At 38.3% G+C, this 20935-nt stretch overlaps 1 protein-coding gene across 2 annotated transcripts; it reads right to left on the bottom strand.

The window, feature by feature from the left end:
* Positions 1-17311: 17311 nt before the first annotated feature.
* LOC148041885 (protein trichome birefringence-like 5) lies at positions 17312-20495 on the bottom strand. Of its 2 annotated transcripts, none has more exons than XM_087683826.1 (5): positions 19897-20485; positions 19365-19560; positions 18883-19064; positions 18603-18761; positions 17312-18293 (listed from the first exon to the last, which is right to left on the bottom strand). In XM_087683826.1, exons 1-5 carry the CDS (start codon positions 20373-20375, stop codon positions 17966-17968), a joined length of 1344 nt encoding a protein of 447 aa, XP_087539952.1. In that variant the 5' UTR covers positions 20376-20485; the 3' UTR covers positions 17312-17965. The 2 variants fall into 2 exon arrangements, with proteins under 2 accessions (XP_087539952.1, XP_087539959.1); XM_087683833.1 differs by having other exon boundaries at positions 18127-18303; positions 19897-20495.
* Positions 20496-20935: the final 440 nt, after the last annotated feature.

Below are 20935 nucleotides of genomic sequence, written 5' to 3'. Positions count from 1 at the left end.
GGGAGGTAGTGTTAACCATAAAATGGAAAGGTGATGGAACAACAAAGCCAACTAGCAAAGGTGGACAAAGGCAAAGAGAATCGCAAATCAAGTAAAAGGCACCAAGGCATGCAATAATTTTTTTCCAATTTTTGTAGACATACAATTAATTGTAATATTATTTTGAGAGCTGGGCATAACACATGTGCAAGTTATAATATTTTCTACATGAAAAAAAGACCTACAACTTGGCAAGGGCACATCTACTAGCTTTCATTCACTTTTGTGATAGTTAATGTAATCTAAACACATTAACATAAATAAAAAAAGACAAACCAAGAGCCAAATAAGAGAGAGAAGCACCCACCTTGAGTGGAAGCCCAAACTCAAAAGCATATGTGTAAAATCTAGAAAGTGAACGGATAAGCTCATTCTTATGGTGTGCAAACTTGAGAGTATGCTTCTGCTTCTAACTTCTAATCTATCTACTTGTACTCCATCTTGAGAGTAAGGGTGAGCGAGAGTGTGGAAATGAGGAATAGAGCGAGGGACTTGAGTGGTGAAGCTTCTTCCTTGCATGTGCTCTTCTCTTCAGACTAGCAACCACTCCAATAACTTGGTAAGCAATTGATTATACTACATTGGCGTAGCTTTCGCAAACTCAACGGCTAGACTTGTTGAAACCCTTATTATTTGAAGCACTTCATCTAATTGGTAATGACTACCACTCACATAATTGATATATCTCTCGCACTCATCAATCTTTCCATTCGTCTCCCAAAATGCACAATAGCAAGAATGAACAAATCAACAAGGGTGTAGTGAACTCACCACCATACCTTCTCATCAACTCTACGCAACAAAAGATTAATGGTACCTCCATGATTTTCATGATGGTACTTGTTTTGCCTCCTTTAATCCATAACTCCCAACCCAATCCATTGCCTCCTCTCCTCCATAATTTGTGATCCAATCCACACCCACTAGTAGGTGTCACTCAATTGCTTGTAGAACATTTTTTTTCCCAAAAAGGAAGTGTTGGATCTAAATAGTAGAGGACCTCATCTATCTAGTCTTTCTACCCCCAACTGTAATTTTACATAAGATTGGAATGTGGTTTGACAAGGCAATTTCATCCAACATCATTGATTGAACATCAAATGCCATCCACCAAGCCCCATGATCAAGGTATATCATATCTAAATCTAGTAGTTCTCCATGAACTATCTAGTTGCTTGTTATGCCATGGTAAGGAAGCTTAATCTTTCATCCAAAAGCTAAGGCAATGTCAATTAGCTCATGGGAGGTTTCAAGGTCATGCCATTTTCCTCTCTTTGTACCATCATGTAGCCTCCCATACATGAACAGTTAGTGTTGCAAAACTATAGCACCATTGACCAATCTTCTTAAGAAAACTAGTAAGATCACTTGGGAAGAGATCCATTGGGGTTAAGATTTGATTAGACAATATTGGACCACCCTCCTATGTTAAAATTCCTAGATTTTATTCAATAATTCTAGGTGATCATTGATGCAAGTGGACCTACAATTAGTGGGATTCTAGTGTAAGAAAGGATAAACAATAGTCTATATCTCAAGCACCTAAAACCTTATGAGGTAAATTATAGTATGTATGAATTGGATTTACTTGTAATTATCTATGCTTTTGATTTTGACATCAACTTTCAAGTGGAAAAATATAATGGAGTGTGGTTGACATGCCTAGATGAAAATACTTCCCTAAATCTCATATCCCATGAAGGAGTCTCTAACACCAATGTAAGGTCAAACCTCAATCCCAAATAAAACTATATTAGAGTTGCCAAGAGAAGCTGCTCAATTAGATTAGGGTTACCAAGCTTCAATACATGCAACAAAAAGAAAAGGCTAGGATGTAAGAGTATAGGTAGTCTAGGATGATGGACATTACATTTCAAAGTCATGGGATCTTAAGAAGAATATTCTATGGGAAGGCCATGACAACCTCATATTATGTGGACAATTAGGTCAAGCTAAGATCCTAAATATAGTTAGAAGAAGCTACCATTGACAAGGAATGAAGGGTTTTTTTTCTTCCAAGGTGATACCCAGTCCTCCCCAAAGAGATAAGACTAAAAGGATTAAGATGCCATGGAAACTTCAGCCTTTGAACATTCCTTAGATGAAGTGAATCACCAATCTACAAAGTGTCATGGTGAGTGGGACTCTATCATGGTTGTTCTAGATATGCTAAGAAAGCTAGCACACCTTATTCTAGTGAAGGACCTACAAATCATTAGATGTTGCTCAAGTATTTATTAGACAGATTTTCAGGATTGAAAATTTTCCCAAGAGGATAGTTCGTGATAGGGATTCAAAGTTATATCAGAGTTCATGGAGTTGTTTGTTTTAAGTCATGTGAACTTGATTATGTTCTATCATTGCCTATTGTACTAAAATAGATAGTCAAATAGAAAGGTTTTATCAAAATCATTGAGGGAGATTACTATAGACAAGAACTTAGGAGGTGGATTGAGTATTTACCTTTAATATAGTGTCCTACAAACAATAGAACATTTTGTGACACCATTCCAAGGAATGTATGGGCAAGTATCTACCGTACCACCCTTAAACTTTTGAGTTCTAACCTTGAAGGTTGAAGCCTCAAGAGCAATGCTTGAGGAAATGGATGAGTAAGTAAAGGTGATTTTCTAAAAGATCAAATCATTCTTTCAAGGATGGAGATAAGGTCTTCCCCATAGTCAAAACCAAAAGGAGGTCACTATCCCCAAGGAAATCAAACCCTCATATAGTCTATTTCACATAAATGACATGCTCCTAGTTAGCACAACCAATCATCATTTTCATACCTCTTAAAGGATTAATCATTTTCTCTGTCACCATTAATTAACCTCATCTTAGTTTTTCCCTACCCTCTACCTGACATTTTTCTTTTGCATATCTCCTTCTTTAATCCAAAATCCATCCACCTCATTGAGGAAAGCTCCTATAAGACCTACCAACATTGTTTTGAAAAGGAAACCCTTGAATTACATCATGAATAGTAATGTTACCATTAATATCTACTTCAACCATCCTAAAGAGATGTCATGATCTTAAAAAGAAACCATGGAGGTCAAGCCTATCAATAAACCTATCAACAAACCTATAAGGGATAATATCATTGAACATCTTGAATCGAGTCAATTGATTTGGTCTATCTTAAGTTATAGTATATTATTTTTAATCTAATGAATCTATTCATTTATAAGGTAGCAACAAAATAATCTTACTTTTTAAGGCTAAATTTTGAATTGTAATCAAGGATAGGATTGATTTATTGCCAATATAATGAAAGGAAAATAACTTACTAATCCTAAAAGGCTTGAATTGATGTATTATGGTTTGATTGGTTTTGTTTATATCAATGCTCACAAAAAGAACCTAATACCTTTATCTCTATATGAATAACTAGACGAGAGAACTAAAGTGAGATGACCTTTAGTTACCCCACCCAAATAATGTTGTCTCACTAGTTATGTAAGGTTACATGCTAGTTAGGTGAAGGTTTATTTGCACACATTGGACAAGAGACCTAAAGCAAGAACTACATTTGGTTAACCCACACCAACCACGTTGGCTCACTAACTAGGTGAGGTTACTTACACTAGTTAGGCAAGGATTTAATTACTCATAGTTAGGTGAGGTTTATTTACTTGTTAGCTAGGCGATGCTTTATCACCCAAGAGGAGATGTTCTATAAATTTCTTATCATTCACAAGAAATGGGCCAAAATGATATGTTAGCCAAACATAGCATTAACAAGTCAATTTTAACAAGCCTATGAGACCATAAATACCCTTGTGGACAAGGATAATAGAACTTTCACTCCGGTGCCTAACCATGATTAGGGGTTAGAAGGCCTTGTTTTATATGAATCCCTTCTAACAATCTACTAAAAGGATGTTAGTTTTATATGTCAATAAAATGTGGCAACATAGCCTATTTCATCCATTAAAATTAGCCACATGTGTTGGGTGAAAAGTGGGAGACCATGGCATAGATGGTCTTGTTCTGATTGGTACACTTGGAAATATGGGTATGTTTCCAAACCTTAGTTTGGATTGAACTACCTAAAAATACAAGATCTGATGATAGGTTAGAATCTTGTCATTTTCATTCCCCAAAAATTCATTGATGGTTGTGCCTTGCTTGATAAATAAAAAACCATTGATATCAACGACCTAAGTTCAAAATTGATTACTCTAAAGTCTCTTGTAGATAGCAAGAATGGTTTACTTGAGTCTAGGGGTAGATGGCCATAGGTTTCCCCTATTCCTTATGAGGTAGAGTTAAAGTTCCCTAAGGCAACTAAGTCCATGTATGCTAATCAATCCAAGGAACATTGGTTGGGATCTTGAGGTTGTTGAGAAATAGACAAATGATGTAGGCTCAAAGAAGAGCTATCCTGAATCCCATATGCACAGTGAGGACAATGGAGAAGTTGGACAGCTATAAAAGCATGTACTTGGTTCACTTTTTTTGAATGAATGCTATTGTACTTTGTACTTAGAATCTGTAACTCTATCCACTCAAGATTGTGTTTATGAGTCCAAGCTAATCTATCTTGGAACCTAATTCACTTGAGTAAAAGTTTGTATCTAATCATCAGTCTTCTTCATGTCTCTTGCTTACGAGTTCAAGCCTCCATAGCTAAACTGAGTTCAAGATCCATGTTTCTTAACAGAGGTTTGACCACCACCATCAAGGGGTATCCATTTTTAGACTAGGGTATACCTCACAATTGGCCCTCCTCACTCCATGTTGCTCTAGCATTTACCTCACTTACCTCCTCTCCCATACTTATCTCAACCTTCCATTGCCAAGTCAAGGAGTGTTGCCTCAAGGTAGAGCAATAATAGCAATTCAAGCATCTTTCACCAAGATGGTATGGAATGCAAGCCCTCAATTGGGAGAAAATGAAGGATGGAAAGAAGCAAATTGAGCCATTGCGTACTCATGAATGAATGAAGGACAAAATAGTTATGAGCTAGAAATGGGAGGGCTACACATGTTTGTTATGTGGGGTTTCGTAAGGTGGTGAATTCAATAGGAGATTAATGATAAAGACATAGAGATGTGCGTGCGTGTGCGTGTGCGTGCGCGTGCATGTGTGTGACAATCCATAAGACATTTAAATTGGCCTATGAGACAAAACATATTTATTTGAAACTCACGAAATTATCATGATTTTGAAGAAATAAAAACAACACATAATTGAAGGGAACATTCAGGAGAAATAAAAGCTAGGAATTAGATACATATGTTGATACATCAAGTCATGGAATTGATATGACAACTTGTAAGGTAAGAGGGGTTCCAAAATCATCCCTCAATGTCTATTGATTGTGCAAGTTTATCGAACATAAGCAAGCCAAAGTGTTGAGACTCAAGTTCTCCATGGTGTGCCAATATCAGCTGTATCCTTCAATGATACCTTTAGCAAGGACATTGATTGGTGGGCCATGGGTGACGTGATTTGCATCTCTTTATGACTCTAACCAAGGTAACTAGCTATGATGAACACTATGTCTATCTATGCTATGCTCTTAAGTGTATGATGTTGCTTGTAGGCTGAAATTGCCTCCACAATGGTGGATACATAATGCATAATAATGTGAGATTGTTGAGGCCTTTAGCTCTAAGAAAGTCTATAAGAATGCATTATCCTACATCCACAAGGTGCCTCCCTTGAGATGGCAAGTGGTGCTCTCTTTGCTAATGAAGCTCCAAGAGGAAGAATCCAAGGCAACATGGATTTGGATGTCCATCACACTAGATAGTGGTTCAATTCTCGATGTTCATCACACTAGATAATGGTTCAATTCCCTCTTAAAACATGTAGCAGAAGCACCCTTGGATCTCATAGGATAATGGCCACTTACTTATATAGCGTCCTTTACTCTCTACCTAAACTTGGCAAAACTTGTGAATGCATTCCTCATGCCCTCCTCATGGGCAAGAGGATCCACTCTAGAGCAATTAGTCTCTATCCTCAACTACTATTGTGAGCACATGTGAAGTTGATTGATGGCACATTGTACTCCATGAGGTGTTTGTCCATGTATCTTTGCCCATATTTGTCCCTAGTAATTTAGTAGATGTGATCCATATCTTGGTCATGTGTAGCTAAATTATGTTAATCCTATTAATCCTATGCGGTTTCCTCGAATGAGCTCTAAGAAAAGGGAGTCTAGGTTGTACTATAGAAGTAGGAGATGATTTGTGCATAGCCCATATAGCCACAACCATGTGCTTAGCATACCATCACTATGTATCATTGCAATACTAGCTATATTGATGATTTTACTGAAAATCTAAAATATTTTTGTCCTTGAATAAAGTTAAGTATTGCATGTACAAATGGTTGTGTAGAGAGTCTAGAGTATATTCGTCTATGAGAGTCATTATTTAGAAAACAACCTCATCCATGATAGGTGGAGCTCCCATCTCGACTTTGGCAATCTCATATGGCATTGATCAAGGAGATCATTGTCACTAGGGGCCTCTTGATTTCTGTGTTATAGAACTCTCCTCTATCTAGTATGATTGGTTTGTTGTAACTTATAGGTCTCCTCCTCCTATGGTAGACACTCAATGCCAAAATAGGAGCTCCATGTTAGATCAAGAAGCTTTTTGAGTGTAGAACCACCATCATCCTTGACTTACCTTAGGTTAATTGAGAATTGAGAATCTAACTTGCCTGCCTAAGAGTAGGAAGCAAAACTAACCATGCTTTTTGTGGAACAAGGTTATGGAACTCTAGGGACGAGAAGGAATAAGTTCATTAAGCAGATTCAAGACTAATAGCCACCCTAGCCTCCACTCAAGTCTCACTTCCTCTTGGTCTACCAATGAAGAAAAAATTGATGTGGAAAGCCTTCAAAGGTTGGATGAATGGACCCATGAAGTTGGTGATGATTATTGCTAACATACAAGAGCTTGATCCTAGACACACATATACCAAGCTTGACATCTAGCTAGTATCTTGAAGTTTGTAAATTTATGCCTTCTAAGAAGGAATAGAGATACATGTAGTTGTACTAGTTGTGGCCTTAGAAGATACAACCCAATAGGGGATCGCCGACATTGCCGCTACTGTGAGCATTCTTAGTTATGTGTCTTGTAGGCGTGGGCAATCCCCTTGTGGAAACAATGTTACATTAGCTAGTGGAAGAAAAGTTAAACCCTTTGGAATCTAACAAATGAAGGCTGCTAGAGTCTAATTTTCTATGAAATTCATAATCATAAAGGGAATGGATTATGATATCTTCCTATGTCATCTCTACATGAGGAATGCTTGAGTTATTGAGGACTAGGGCACTAGGTGAATGTTCTTCAAAAATTGAATGGAAGAAATCTGCATTGAGATGCATAGTTGGGAGACCTCCTCGGTCGATTTGTGAGCCCCCTCCACGATATTGAAAGGAGACCTACAAAGCACACCCAACTATGTGCTTTTTACAAAATACATTCCATGTTTAGAGGACAAATAGAATCTTGGAGGTCCTTAAATCAGCCTTGAAAACAACCTAATAATAAACTCGAAAACCTAGAAGAATAGTTGAAGGTTGGCATTAGGTGGTATAATTATGCCCACTTAGAGTGAGATAGATCTCTAATTGATGATGAGAAACTTGACAATGAGTCTCACGATGAAGAAACATTGCATAATGAGCTTGATAATGATGAATTAGAGGATGAAACCCCAAGTATAGAGAATGAAGCCTCGAGCATAGAGGATGAAACAATAGACTATGACAATGATGGGTGTATGATAGAACAAATCATCATAGATTCAAAGCCAAACCAACCTAGTGCACTAATTGATAGAGTAGTCGAAATGGATTACAACTAGACTTGGCTTAACTATCAAATGTAGTTGATTATGAATAGGCATGACTCAACCAAGTTGATCCAACCATAATACATGAGATTGGAATTGAATTCGAGCTATGACCTTCAAGTAAAAAAACCTTATCTAGTGAAGGATCTGATTTTTCAACTTAGAGTTTGAGATAAGCTCTAGTAGTGATTTAGGAATTCCCCAATCTTCCAAAGCTAGACATAGTAAGGGAGACCTAGTAGTCCACTTGTGAGGCATAGAAAGCTAAAAGTGGAGAAAAGAGGGAAAATGATGGATTCAAATGAAGAAAGGAAAAAAGAACCAAGATCTTCCGAAACAAGTTACAAAGCTTAAAAAAGGAGATTGCATTATCGTATTGCTAGGAGAGAAACACGAAGGACAAGTCAGTGAAGGGGAAAAGCCTTGAACCATGTTCATTACTTAGATGACTTAACCAAGGAGAAATAGACTAAACTTGTTGTCCTTCTAAAAGAATCAGTGTATGCCTTTGCCAAGTTAGTGGAGGAACTAAATGGAATCGATCCTACCATTGTCAAACATAATATACTAATGGTCCCTAATGCCACAATAGTATGATAGCAACCCTATGCAATGAATCCTAAGCATGGACATGGTGCTTAGGAAGAAATTGACAAGCTTCTAAGGGCTAAATCTATTTATGAAATTGAATACACAAATTGGGTCTCATCAATTGTTACCATGCTAAAATATAATGGAAACATTTGGATATATGTCAACTATTGAAAATTTAATGCTACTACAAAGAGAGACAACTATCCTCTATCATACATAGAACATATGTGGGAAAGAGTAGTAGGGAAGGAATTATACAACTTCCTTGATGGGTTCTCTAGGTGCAACCAAGTGCAAGTTCATCCAAACAATAAGCACAAGAGGGCATTCACCATAGAGTGGGAAGTGCTCCCATACATAGTCATGCTTCACCTTGACTAATACCCTTGCTACCTTCCAATGAATCATGTGTGCAATATTCAAAGATATGTTGAGAAAGTGGCTTGAAGTGTTCATTGAAGACTTTTGTGCACACTCTAGTTAGGAAGAATAATTGGAAAAAATCATGCTAGTCTTTCAAAGATATGAACAATAAGATCTCTCTTTGAATCCCTTCAAGTGTTAGTTCTAGGTCAAATATGAATGTATCCTAGGGTGCATAATTTTGAGGAATGGGATTGCCATAGATTACTCGAAAGTTAATGTGATTGTTGAGGTTCCACCTCCAAACAACTATAAGGGTGTTCAATGCTTCCTTGGTGACATAGGATACTACAAACAGTTTGTGCACAATTGCATGGTTGATCACTAAACCTCTATATAAACTACTTATGTTTGAATGGATTGAGGAGTGATAGTGTGCTTATGAGAATTTGAAAAAGCCTCCCACAATTGCACCTATCCTGTGAGCCCTAGATTGGACAATTACCTTCAATGTATATATAAATGTTTCTAAGTTTACCATAGGGGTAGTATTGTGCCAACTTGGAGAGCATAAGATGAAGTTCCCGATGAGTGCTAGCTCATGGATACTAAGATGAACTAGTCAACCACTAAAAGGGAAGGATTACCAATGGTGTTTACTCTTAGAAGGTTTTGACATTGTCTATTGCCAATAGCTTTTACTTTCTTTGGTGATCATCATGCACCACTCTATCTTGTCAACAAACTATTCACAACTGGATGCATTTCCCAATGGTTACTATTTTTGCTAGAATTTGAATTGTATTTTTTTTTTCAAAAGATAAAAAATACTACATGATAGACCACATGTCGGTGATAACAGATAGGGAACATGTAGGACAAGAAATCATGGTGGATGATCTTTTGGATGCCCATTTGTTTTGATTTTTTAAAGAAGAATTATACAAAAAAGATGTTACTTTGCATTTAGGTCGGTGATATTATTGAAATTCTTGAGAAAGGAATCCTTGATTGCCTAATCAAGAAGATAAGGTTCATCCATGACATTATCTCGAGAAAGGAATCCATGATTGCCTAATCAAGAATGTAAGGTTCATACATCTTCTCCTTCAGACGACACAACCCTACCATTTGATTGTAGGCGAATTGTATTGGCTATGTTAGGACGGTCTTATGAGAAGATGTGTATGTGGACATAAGATGCTTAATGTGATCATAAAATACATGGGGGAATTGCAAGAGGAAAATTTGATGGAGATATAATAGCATGAAAAGTACTTTAGTCTCAGGTGTGATGGTCTACTCTACTCCATGATGTAGCTCAGTTTGTTAAGCATTATGAATGAGTATCAATGCACAAAAATTCCAACGAGAAAGCATAAAAGGAATTAATCATAGTCGATTAACCCTTTGATGTAGCTCAGTTTGTTAAGCATTATGAGGAGTATTAGTGCACAAAAATTCCAATGAGAAAGTATAAAAGGAATTAATCATAGCCCATTAACCCTTTGAGAAGTGGGGTATTGACTTCATTGGATCTATTAGCCTATTAGCTTAGTGCTTGTAAAGCAAAGTACATCATTGTGGCTATGGACTATTTAACAAAATGTGTTGGGACAAGGGCCGCTCAAAATAATGACATCAAGACAATCGCTAGGTTCATATGGGAGCAGGTAATATCATGATTTGGCTACCCCATCAAGATAGAGAGCAACCAAAAACTCACTCCATCAATGAGATGATTACTCACCTATTGCCCATATGTATAGTCATTCAGTAGAATTCAAATCCTTCTCAACCAAATGGCCAAGTTAAAGTGACTAACAAGATTTTAATAATTATCCTTACTAAGACATTCTCTACCTCTAAGAGCAATTTGGATAACAAATTGATGGCAACACTTTTTTTGCACATTCCACATGGGCTATAAGACCAAAACTAGACAAAGGGGGTTTTAAAAAAGAGAGTTTCTCATTTAGAGTCTTTGAGACTATCTTTGGAGTTTTCATGGGAATTTCAAATTTTTTGGAGTACTCTAGACTTTTTTGGGAGCTTGATAGAGAGGAAGAGATATAAATATGTGAGATCTAGAATCAAATGATGTCAAATTTCTTAGATGGGTGTGTCAAAGGGCTACACAAAGAAGTGAGCATTTAAGCGAGTTTTTTTGGTAACACCTCTATTCTTATTTCATATAGTTCAATTATTCTATCCTTAGATATCATTTCCACTTCTACCACCGCCACCACCATTGCCACCACTATCTACACACACACACACACACACACACACACACACACACACACACACACACACACACACACACACACACACACACACACACACACACACACACACACACACACACACACACACACACACACACACACACACACACACACACACACACACACACCCCTCCTTCGGCTCTCATTTTGTCCTTCTTTCATGCACATAGAGATTTAACAACTCCATGTCCTTCAGCACCACCTTCCTGTTCTCTCGCCCTCTCGCCCTCCCCTCCTCTCTCTCTCTAATTACTCCACCTCTCTCCCTCACCACCACCACCACCACCACCTTCTCATTCTCTCTCTCTCTCTCTCTCTCTCTCTCTCTCTCTCTCTCTCTCTCTCTCTCTCTCTCTCTCAACATAAAATCATTTGTGCGAGCACTCCGGATTGATAGAATCTATATTATATTGTATTATGAAAAGTATTGCAACAAATAGTTCTCTCTTAACTTGTGAATAGTTCTCTCTCTCTATCTCTTTAAATAATTGTTTATGTTATGCAAACAACTCTTCATCTCTCTCTCTCTCTCTCTCTCAATACAAAACAATATGTGCAATCAATTTGAATCTAGATTTGTATTACATTAAGTGTACTACTATTTCACAAATTGAGAGAGATAAGGATGGTAAAAGATGATTAAAAATTAGATCATACCTAACCAAGCAAGCTATGTTTGTATTTTCTCAACAAAATGAAATGCATTTGTACTAAGAAGTAGCATAGTTAATGTTTTCTTAGGCACATTATGGGTGACACTGGAAAAGTTTTCCTGCTTCCAAATATGAGGTGCAATTTTTCTTTGGTAAGCATGGATTGGTGTATAAATGTATTTAATTTTGCATCCATTCCAAACACTCAAAGGTACACATAGTACAAGTGCTTGCAGGCCAAATATACCTTTCCCTTCACTACATGATCCATGAAATCCCAACAATACATGTTGGGTCCCTTGCAATGTGCACATCATAACACTCTTGCAAGACACTTGAGCTACGTGTCTCTAGTTTGAAAAGCTCATGTTTCAAGGTCTTTAGCACTGTGTAGCCTTTCAGAATTGTATCTAAAGACAATGCTAAATCTATCATTTTCCCTATAGCTTGTGAGACAATATTTCGATATTTGTGTGAGCCTTCATTAGCGTCCACTTGTTGTGATGCCTTTGATAAAACAAACCTACCACTCTCTAACATGTGGATTTCTTTTGTAGTCAAATTTGTGCCATGAGCCACTAGCCATACTTGTGGGACTCTAGGTGGTGCATGTTGAATGGAATATGTTCCATGAGTGGTCCACACGATCATTGGAGAACCACATGAACTGGCACCACATTCCATCTTAATTGCTAGCCTCCCCGAGTTAGACCAATCCATGATGTCCGAAAACAAATGTGTAGGTAAACATGCGTAGTGTTTCTAGTTTCTTGCATTTTCCTTATTGAGCCCCAACCAACCCTCACGTTGGATATCACTTTGTGAGTTGGAATCCTTTTATGGTCTAGATGGTGTCATGAAGGTTTGTGTCCACCACCACTTCCTTTGGAGAAATTAGAGACACTACCCTTGCTTAGTTTGAAGGTGAAGGGCCCTCAAAATTTAAATTTTTTGTACCCTTTCTTTTGGGTTGTTTTTTAGTTATATAGTCAAGCATATGAGAGGCGTTTACTTCCTCTAACCCTAGTTTTCCATCACTCTTTTGCTTCTCACTATAGTTACATTGTCTCTAAAATGAGGTTGTTGATGCATCTCAATTCTAGCTGTCATCTCCTCCACACCATCCTTACTGCCATTGTTGGTGTGGGGCTACTCCCTTGTTGTAGTCAACTTAAAAGCTTCTCTACATTGGGTCATACACCATGGAACTTTCCTCCAATGAATGCATGCCATTTTGTGCTCTATAGTATAGCATTGGCCAAATCACTAATGTATGCATCATACGAGCTAATAGTCCCCTTGAATCCCTCATCAGCTAACCATGTTGCATGCATTAGCTTTGCTAAGTCTGTGGTTGGCATATCAGAACAAGAGTGTATAGGGTGTGAGAAAACAATTACAACACATCACATTACCTACTCTTCGGATTAGACTTACCTCGATAAAGTGTCATCTCCAATGCATATATTTGATATGCCACCAACAATCCATTGCCAGAATATCGTAATCCGCAACTTTGCCTGAGGCCCACTAGGCCAGAATGAATCGGTACTATATAGTTGCATAATCTTCTATGGATGCATATCTCCATATATGACACAAGTGCTTGTGCTCATCTTGGAGATGCTTGTGCACATATTGTGATGTGTGTATTTGGAGACTTTGTTCCCAATGAAACAAGCAAGATCTCTATCTTCCTTGTAGTGTATGTATCTTCTTCCTTCATCTCGCATATTGCCATAGTCATCCTCTTGTATACTACAAAAGATAATTCCAAATTCAATGCCAAGGAACAATATATTCTTTACATTCATGTTGTGATGACAAAACACGACAAGAGGAACTACCTTAGGTCATTCATATGTGCTGCCATGGTGGTCCAATCATTAATACGATGCACATGGTCTAAGCATATCCAACTACTATTAGGTCTCTAGTACCAATCCTTCACATGTGATTCATTGAGTTGACCCTCGATGTTGTAATGACATGTGAAGAACAAACTAAAAAGATCAAAATATTCTTATTTCTTGACTCACTTGTGTTAAGGAATAATTTACGAGTTCTTTACTAAAGTTTAAAATAAGGAAATTCCATAATCCCAATGATTTATATACGATTGGTTGGAACAATGATAAAGATTGAGATTTTGTTAATAATTTAAATCTATTGAAATAATTTATATTAGAGATTAGATAAATCAAGTGTTTTATAGCGTTTTTTGATACAAGCTTACATATTAAAATGAAATTTATTTGATTGCATAATAATGAAAGGATATTCAAAAATATAGCATAGATTGATTCGCAATCTCTTTTCTTACTTTATTTATTGGTAATGTTAACATACTTTTTCTTTGTGAAAAAAAATTGAATTTAATCTTGAAAATAATCAGATAGCTCATATGCACCAAGAGTCATGGAAACATTTTTGAAAAGAGATTGTGTGAAGAATCAATGGCATCAACAAAAGGTATACCTTAGCATTTCTACAATTTCTTATTTATTGTTTAGTTTTATCCATATGATATTTATGTAAATGATTTTCATTTCTATAGGAGGTAGCCACAACTAGAGTGATATCTAGTTGCACTTCATATGTTTGGGAAGGATGGGTATGCTAGGTCTTTGTGAGACCTCTATAAATATATTATTGTTTTATCTAATTAAGTACAAGTTACATGTCAATATATCTCTATCTTTGTTTGATACTTAGATAATTGTACTACTTACCAAGGAGGATAGATCACAAGATAAAAGGGGCAAGGCAAATGATCGACATGATCTAGATGACAAGGACACATTATCTTCCACACTGTTGAGTGATAAGGTCTAGAATCTAGATACATGTTTTTGCATTGATATATATTGACACTTTTATTGTGCCATTTTGACACATACATTGAAAGATTCATGATCATATAGATATTCAAGATAATTATTTATATTATTTTATTAAACTTAGCGACTAGGCCTTTCAATTTTCTTATTGTAATTGTCCATTTTTATATCAACTACAAACTAGAGTGCACATGACACACAAATAGAGAGAGAGAGAGAGAGAGAGAGAGAGAGAGAGAGAGAGAGAGAGAGAGAGAGAGAGAGAGAGAGAGAGAGAGAGAGAGAGAGAGAGAGAGAGAGAGAGAGAGAGAGAGAGAGAGAGAGAGAGGTTCTTTTAGATGCCTCAAAAGTGTATAAGACAAACAAACCAAAGTATTTAGTTACAATCCACTTCAGGGATCCATTCGGATAAAAATATATCCATGCATTAGCATCAGAAAAAAAACCAACTACTAACAATTAAAGTTATCAAAGTTACTAATATATAATGAATTAAAGTTTTTATTTACAATCCACTTTGGGGATCCATTTGCATAAAAATATATCCATGCATTAGCATCAAAACAAAAACCAACTACTAACAATTAAAGTAATCAAAGTTACTAATATATAATGAATTAAAAGTAAGTGTTAGGTTTTCTGAACTCCTTTATGATGATTTGCTACCGCAATAAATTGACCATTTACCCCAAAAGTAGATTCATGTTTACACTTTTTAAACTCTATGATGACTTTGCCACTTGATAAATTGCAGATTTACCCTTGTTTTACCTTTGTCTTGGCAATTTCATATGGTTATACTTTGAGTTGTGCTCATATAAGTCCATATGGGATCCATACTTTGGTTCCCTTGAAACGTTTTGATTGCTTTAATACTTTGACTTCATCTTCTAGTTTGCAAATTCTACTTGATTCTTTCCCTTATTGATGTGTGAGAGAGAGAGAGAGAGAGAGAGAGAGAGAGAGAGAGAGAGAGAGAGAGAGTGTGTGTGTGTGTGTGTGTGTGATAATAAGAACATTCCGAGCATCATCCATATGTTAGTGCTTGTACTTTGTGTGAGAGACACACTCCTAGTGGCACGAGATTCTCGTCCCATAGTGATGTGGATGATAAGGGAATAAACAAAGCTTCCATGGACATCACATAAGCAAGAAGACCACCCCTTCTGTTCATTATTTACTGCTTCTAGCCCACAAGACCTATAGTTTGTGAGGAACATTGATGAGAAGGCTACAAGACTAGGTTGAAAGAAGAGTAGAAAAAGTATTGATACCATTCAAGTGAGGACTCTTGCTACATCAAGCTAGATCACTAAGTGCTACCAATGTCATTCTAATCCCATGATTGCAACTAGGCTAAGAAGCCATGTTGGTAGATTCTTCGTGGTGCAACACTTTTGGTTCACTACTTTTGTCAAGTCTCAAGTTATTTTCTATGAACTTTATATAGGTGCTACTGTCATATTATTTTTTACTTGTATTGATGATTTTGGACATCAAAATAGTGAAAATTTATGAAAATATATTGTGCTAGTTACATGTAGGTGGTACTATTGAATTAATTTCCTAGTTAGAAATATGCTATTGTAGATCCATGTATTATCTAGTCATTCAAATACAATCTATCCAGTATATACAATACCATCAATGTCTACATGCCATGCTCACTTGAGGGGGGATGAGAGAGTGCATGTATGTGTGCTTGGGAAGGGCTAATGTCTTCTTGCTTTGCCCATTAACCATGCCCATAGGTGCCCACCACTTTTGAGAGAGAGAGAGAGAGAGAGAGAGAGAGGTGTGTGCCGTGGCTGTTGCTACTCGTCCTTGCTATTGGCATTTGCTAGTGCTTCACACACACACACACACACACACACACACACACACACACACACACACACACACAGAGTCTAAATAATTGCTACTCCCGCCATAAGACTTATTGCTACTCTTGCCATGACAACCTCAAAGAGATGCCTACCCGAGAGAGAGAGAGAGAGAGAGAGAGAGAGAGAGAGAGAGGTGCCGAGGCTATTGCTACTCGTCCCTACTATTGGCATTTGCTAGTTCTTTACACACACACACACACACAATCTAAATAATTGCTACTCTTGCCATGTCGACCTCAAAGAGATGCCCACCCAAAGAGAGAGAGAGAGAGAGAGAGAGAGAGAGGTTATGTGACTAAGCTAGCTTGTCAAACAACAAAAGGAAGAGAGAGAGTAGACTTTGAAATTAAAATGTAGGTTAGGAAAGTGCTATAAGTTCGAGAGGCTCGCTAGTGGTTTGGAGCCTTCTGAACCTACAACCAAAATAATATATAGAATAGATACATAAATTTGCAACATTCATAGGGTGATTAGTGATTATCAAGCATTTCTTAACTTGCAAACTTGATGATTTGTATAAAATACAATTTATATGTCTATGTGAGACTATCCTACACACACATACACTTGTGTATTCATGTGGACGTGAATATAGATACCGAATGTGCTCTATTTGTGCCAAAAATAGTAGTGCATAGTAATTTGCATCTTGCAAATGAAATTATTGCATGGTGCAATTGTTCAACTGTTTTGAGAAAATCTTGATCCTAGGTTGGGAGGTAGCTTGATGGGGGAAAAGCAATCCCATTTTATTTATGAGTAACATGGGGGGGGGGAGGGGCGCAAAGTGAGTGGAGAGGGGAGACACTTTGACATCCACAGTGGCTCCTAGCTCACATGAACATTATTCTCACCTACTCATAGATAAGAATCCTCAACATTATTGTCACTCATGTTTAATGTAATTGTCCTTTATCATATAAAATACCATACACAAACACACATTCATATGCACTATGAAAGATGTATAGGCAAGGGGGTATGTACGTACACTATGAAAGATGTGTATGTACACTATGAAAGATGTATATGGAATCGAGGCAAGGGGGTATGTACACATATATAGACTATCACAAGAATGGAACCCATGGCCTTGGGTTTATTACACAATTTCGCTATAACTTGAGCTGGTGATTCTTTTCTCTCTCTCTCCCTCTCCCTCTTCCTCTCTCTCTCTCTAGAGAGACTTTCTTTCATTCAAATATTATCATAGGGAGCAATGCCTCCCTTGATGCCCATGGCAGGCTAAATAGAGGGCACACAAATTTTAAAAGAAGCCCACCCATTTCCTAGCTTTTAAGAAACTTTACCCGATAACAGTAGTATTACATTGACTCAGAACTAGGGATCGATGCTGAGACTACAAATATGGAGCATATTACCAGCCCGAGACAGATTGAGCAAGTGATCCCTAGTGCAGGGAGGGTCCGATAGAATCATCAAAGCAGATGGGTCAGAATATATTCACCCAGCGCTCTCAAGCTAATAATGGTGTCGATTGATTGAGGAGGAGCATAGTGTAGAGAAGTTCATTCCAAATATCTGGGACCCCAGGCAAGCACCAGTGACTGCAGTCTTGATACCCATGATCTTGTGCGCTGCTGAAGCCATAGCTTGAAGGATGGCCATCTTTCCTGAAGCTTGACAACCTGCTCACATTCAAGAGCTTCACAGGGAACTTCATGCTGCGGATTGTCTGATCGAACACACGCATCTTCTCCTGAGGATAATCGGGAAGCTGAGACGCATCGATAATAGGTCGTGTCTCATTATTGCACCTACCACCTGAGTTCCATTTGCCACCTCTGCAAAGCACTAAACAGAATAACATGACATCTGGGATAGAAGAAACACAGTCCCAATACTCTAAACATGTTAAACGAGCAATTGAAGAAAACTATCCCAATAGGCAAGACACCTAAAGCATCGGGAATGGTTTCTAAAACCAGGACGAGGAAACAATACAGCTAAAACGATTTAAAACGTTGTTATATGTGCTTTAAACATAAACTCAAAAGGTTGCATGAAAAGCAAGAAGCTTAGCAGCCTGAGCTTAAGAACACTAACCTAAATTTACAAGCAAGTAACTCCTTAACAAGTAGAGAGATGTTTACCTGAAGTGTGCAGGAGAATATCCAGAGAGAAAAACCAGAGTTTCTTTGGGATTCACAAACTTGTCTATCCATGTTGCCCAAGTCTTCATAGCCTTGCTGAATGCCAACATCAGCTTCAGCTTTGGATAAACAGCTTGGCCTTCCTGATAAACGCTCCTCCTTTCCTTCCCAAACACAGTGACACCACCACACACCAGTCATCATTCCCTGCAGGGCCCTTGCTGATTAAACGCCACTGCTGAACTTGCTACCAAAGAGAAGGGGCAAGTAATTAGTGTACCCATTTGCTGTCTTCCCACGCTTCCACCAGTGCCCAGTTGTGAACACAAGAATGGATGCATTCTTCCACATTACATGAGACTCGTGTAGCGTATCCAACTGTATTGTGAAGTTTGTTGCATCTTTGAAATGCTGTGCCACCAGGTAGTGTGACCTGTAGAACTCCACCTTGCAGTTGTAATCCTGTCATCACTCCCATAGGTCATTTGTGTCAGTATAAAGAATACAGCAGTTGCTTACTAGCACAAAAGAGAGGCCTTAAGAGCCAAGCTACGCGCAGATATCAAACTTATTTGAAATCTTGTAAGTAAAAGTATCCCCTTTTATAGAGGTATGAGGGTTAAAGAACATGCCACGTGCAGCTAACTTCACTTGCTCTACTTCCAGAGAGTGTAGCAAGCACTGCATGTGGCATTACCCTTATCTGCATATTGCGTGCTCTATACTCCCCTGTTTGTACTGCATTCAGTTACTGGGACTTGCCAGGAAATGGAAAACGAAAGCATCCTTGTCTTTCGTGATCTGCTCCGCCTCGTTGGCTTCCACAATTCTGCTTTTGTCAGCCAAACTCTGTCTCAAGAGACATAGCATGGACACCCATTGATTTCTGCTTAAGGAATCCCCCACAAACACCAGGCGCTTGTTTCTCAATCTAACCAACAGGTCCGTACCGGCGAATCTGTAGTCACCAGAAAAATTAAACAGGCATGTCGTGAACATATAATATCCTCCTCCAGCAACCCCTCGAAACTAAGGCAATTAGATATGTCGATATTTGATTACATCTGTGCTCTTCATTAACACAGCTGGGGCGACTTAATTCTGTATGGATCTTCTGCTCTCTATTAACACAGCTCGGATGGCTTCTACCCTAGGTCTCATGCTCAACGTTTTCTGTGCCTCTTTTGTATCAGCAAATGTAGCATGCTTATGAAATCTTTGTACTGTTCTTATACTGATTCACTGTCCTCTTTTTTATTGGTTCATTATTTCTCTGTTTGTTTGTTTCTTTTACCTGGGGAGGTTGCAACCAAAGGGCTTCCAGCTCCATGTGGTGTAGTCGGAATCAGGCCTGCCGTTTTCAATGCAGCTGAACGACTTCTCTACGAAAGGGCAGGAGCCAGGCCTGTACAGAGGATAGGTGTTACGGCGAAGGACCCATTTGCCTTGGAAGATGTCGCACTGGGAGATCAGATTCAGTTGTTGTTGTTGCTGCTGCTGCTGCTGCTGTACCGGTTGGCTGGAGGAAACAGAATTACCATCTCTTCGATCTTCGTGGTAGTCATGGACAATAGAAGAAATCAGAAGCGGCTTGCTACTGTCGTTAACAAGAAGAACGCCACCTCCTCCTCCTCCGAGGGAGAACAAGGATGAGGTCGTAGTTGCGATGAGTATTACTGCAGCTACAACCGGAACCAGAATCACCGGCCTTAGCCGAGCCATCATTGCCGCTACTACCGGAACCAGAAACACCGGCCTCAGCCGAGCCATCATTGTTTTCTCCCTTCCAAAAAGTTCTGAGACCAAGACAGCGTACTTTTTGAGATTACCTACTTATAACGTCTAGTCAAATCGAAAGAGCACAGCTGCAACCTTTATGCGAGCGAGGTGATAACACCTAACCCTGCTCTGGCCTCGCTGTGTATGGCCAAGGCCCAAGGGATACAAATAACTAAGGGTGGGTTCACACTTGCCCGGTGGACAAAAGGGTGAAAAATTCCCTTTTCCACCTATCTACAAGGATTTCCCAAGAGTTGTCCGCCATCTCATTCACATTAGTGGTGGACAAGGAAAGGAGCCAAAGAGAAGACATGGCATGAAGGAGAAGTATCCGTGCTGGACAGGCCGGAAGAGAGGAGCAAAAACTTGGCCATGACGTGTCAAAAAAGGCCACTAATTTTTTTGGCCTTCCACCATGTGTGTGAACATACAGTTTTCCATACTGAAATTTGATTGGCCATTTGTATTTGGGAACCCACCCTAAGTGCTCCGGGCCTAGATTTTCCTGGCGTCTTGTTTCAGTGTTTGTTTTATCAATGCTTTGCACACTAGAA

Source organism: Lygodium microphyllum, chromosome 1, assembly GCF_053477565.2.
Source record: "Lygodium microphyllum isolate KBCC chromosome 1, Lygodium_microphyllum_v1.1.10, whole genome shotgun sequence".
NCBI lineage: Eukaryota > Viridiplantae > Streptophyta > Polypodiopsida > Schizaeales > Lygodiaceae > Lygodium > Lygodium microphyllum.
Note: the sequence above shows the minus strand (reverse complement) of the source record. Positions and strands in the feature narration are given on the sequence as shown.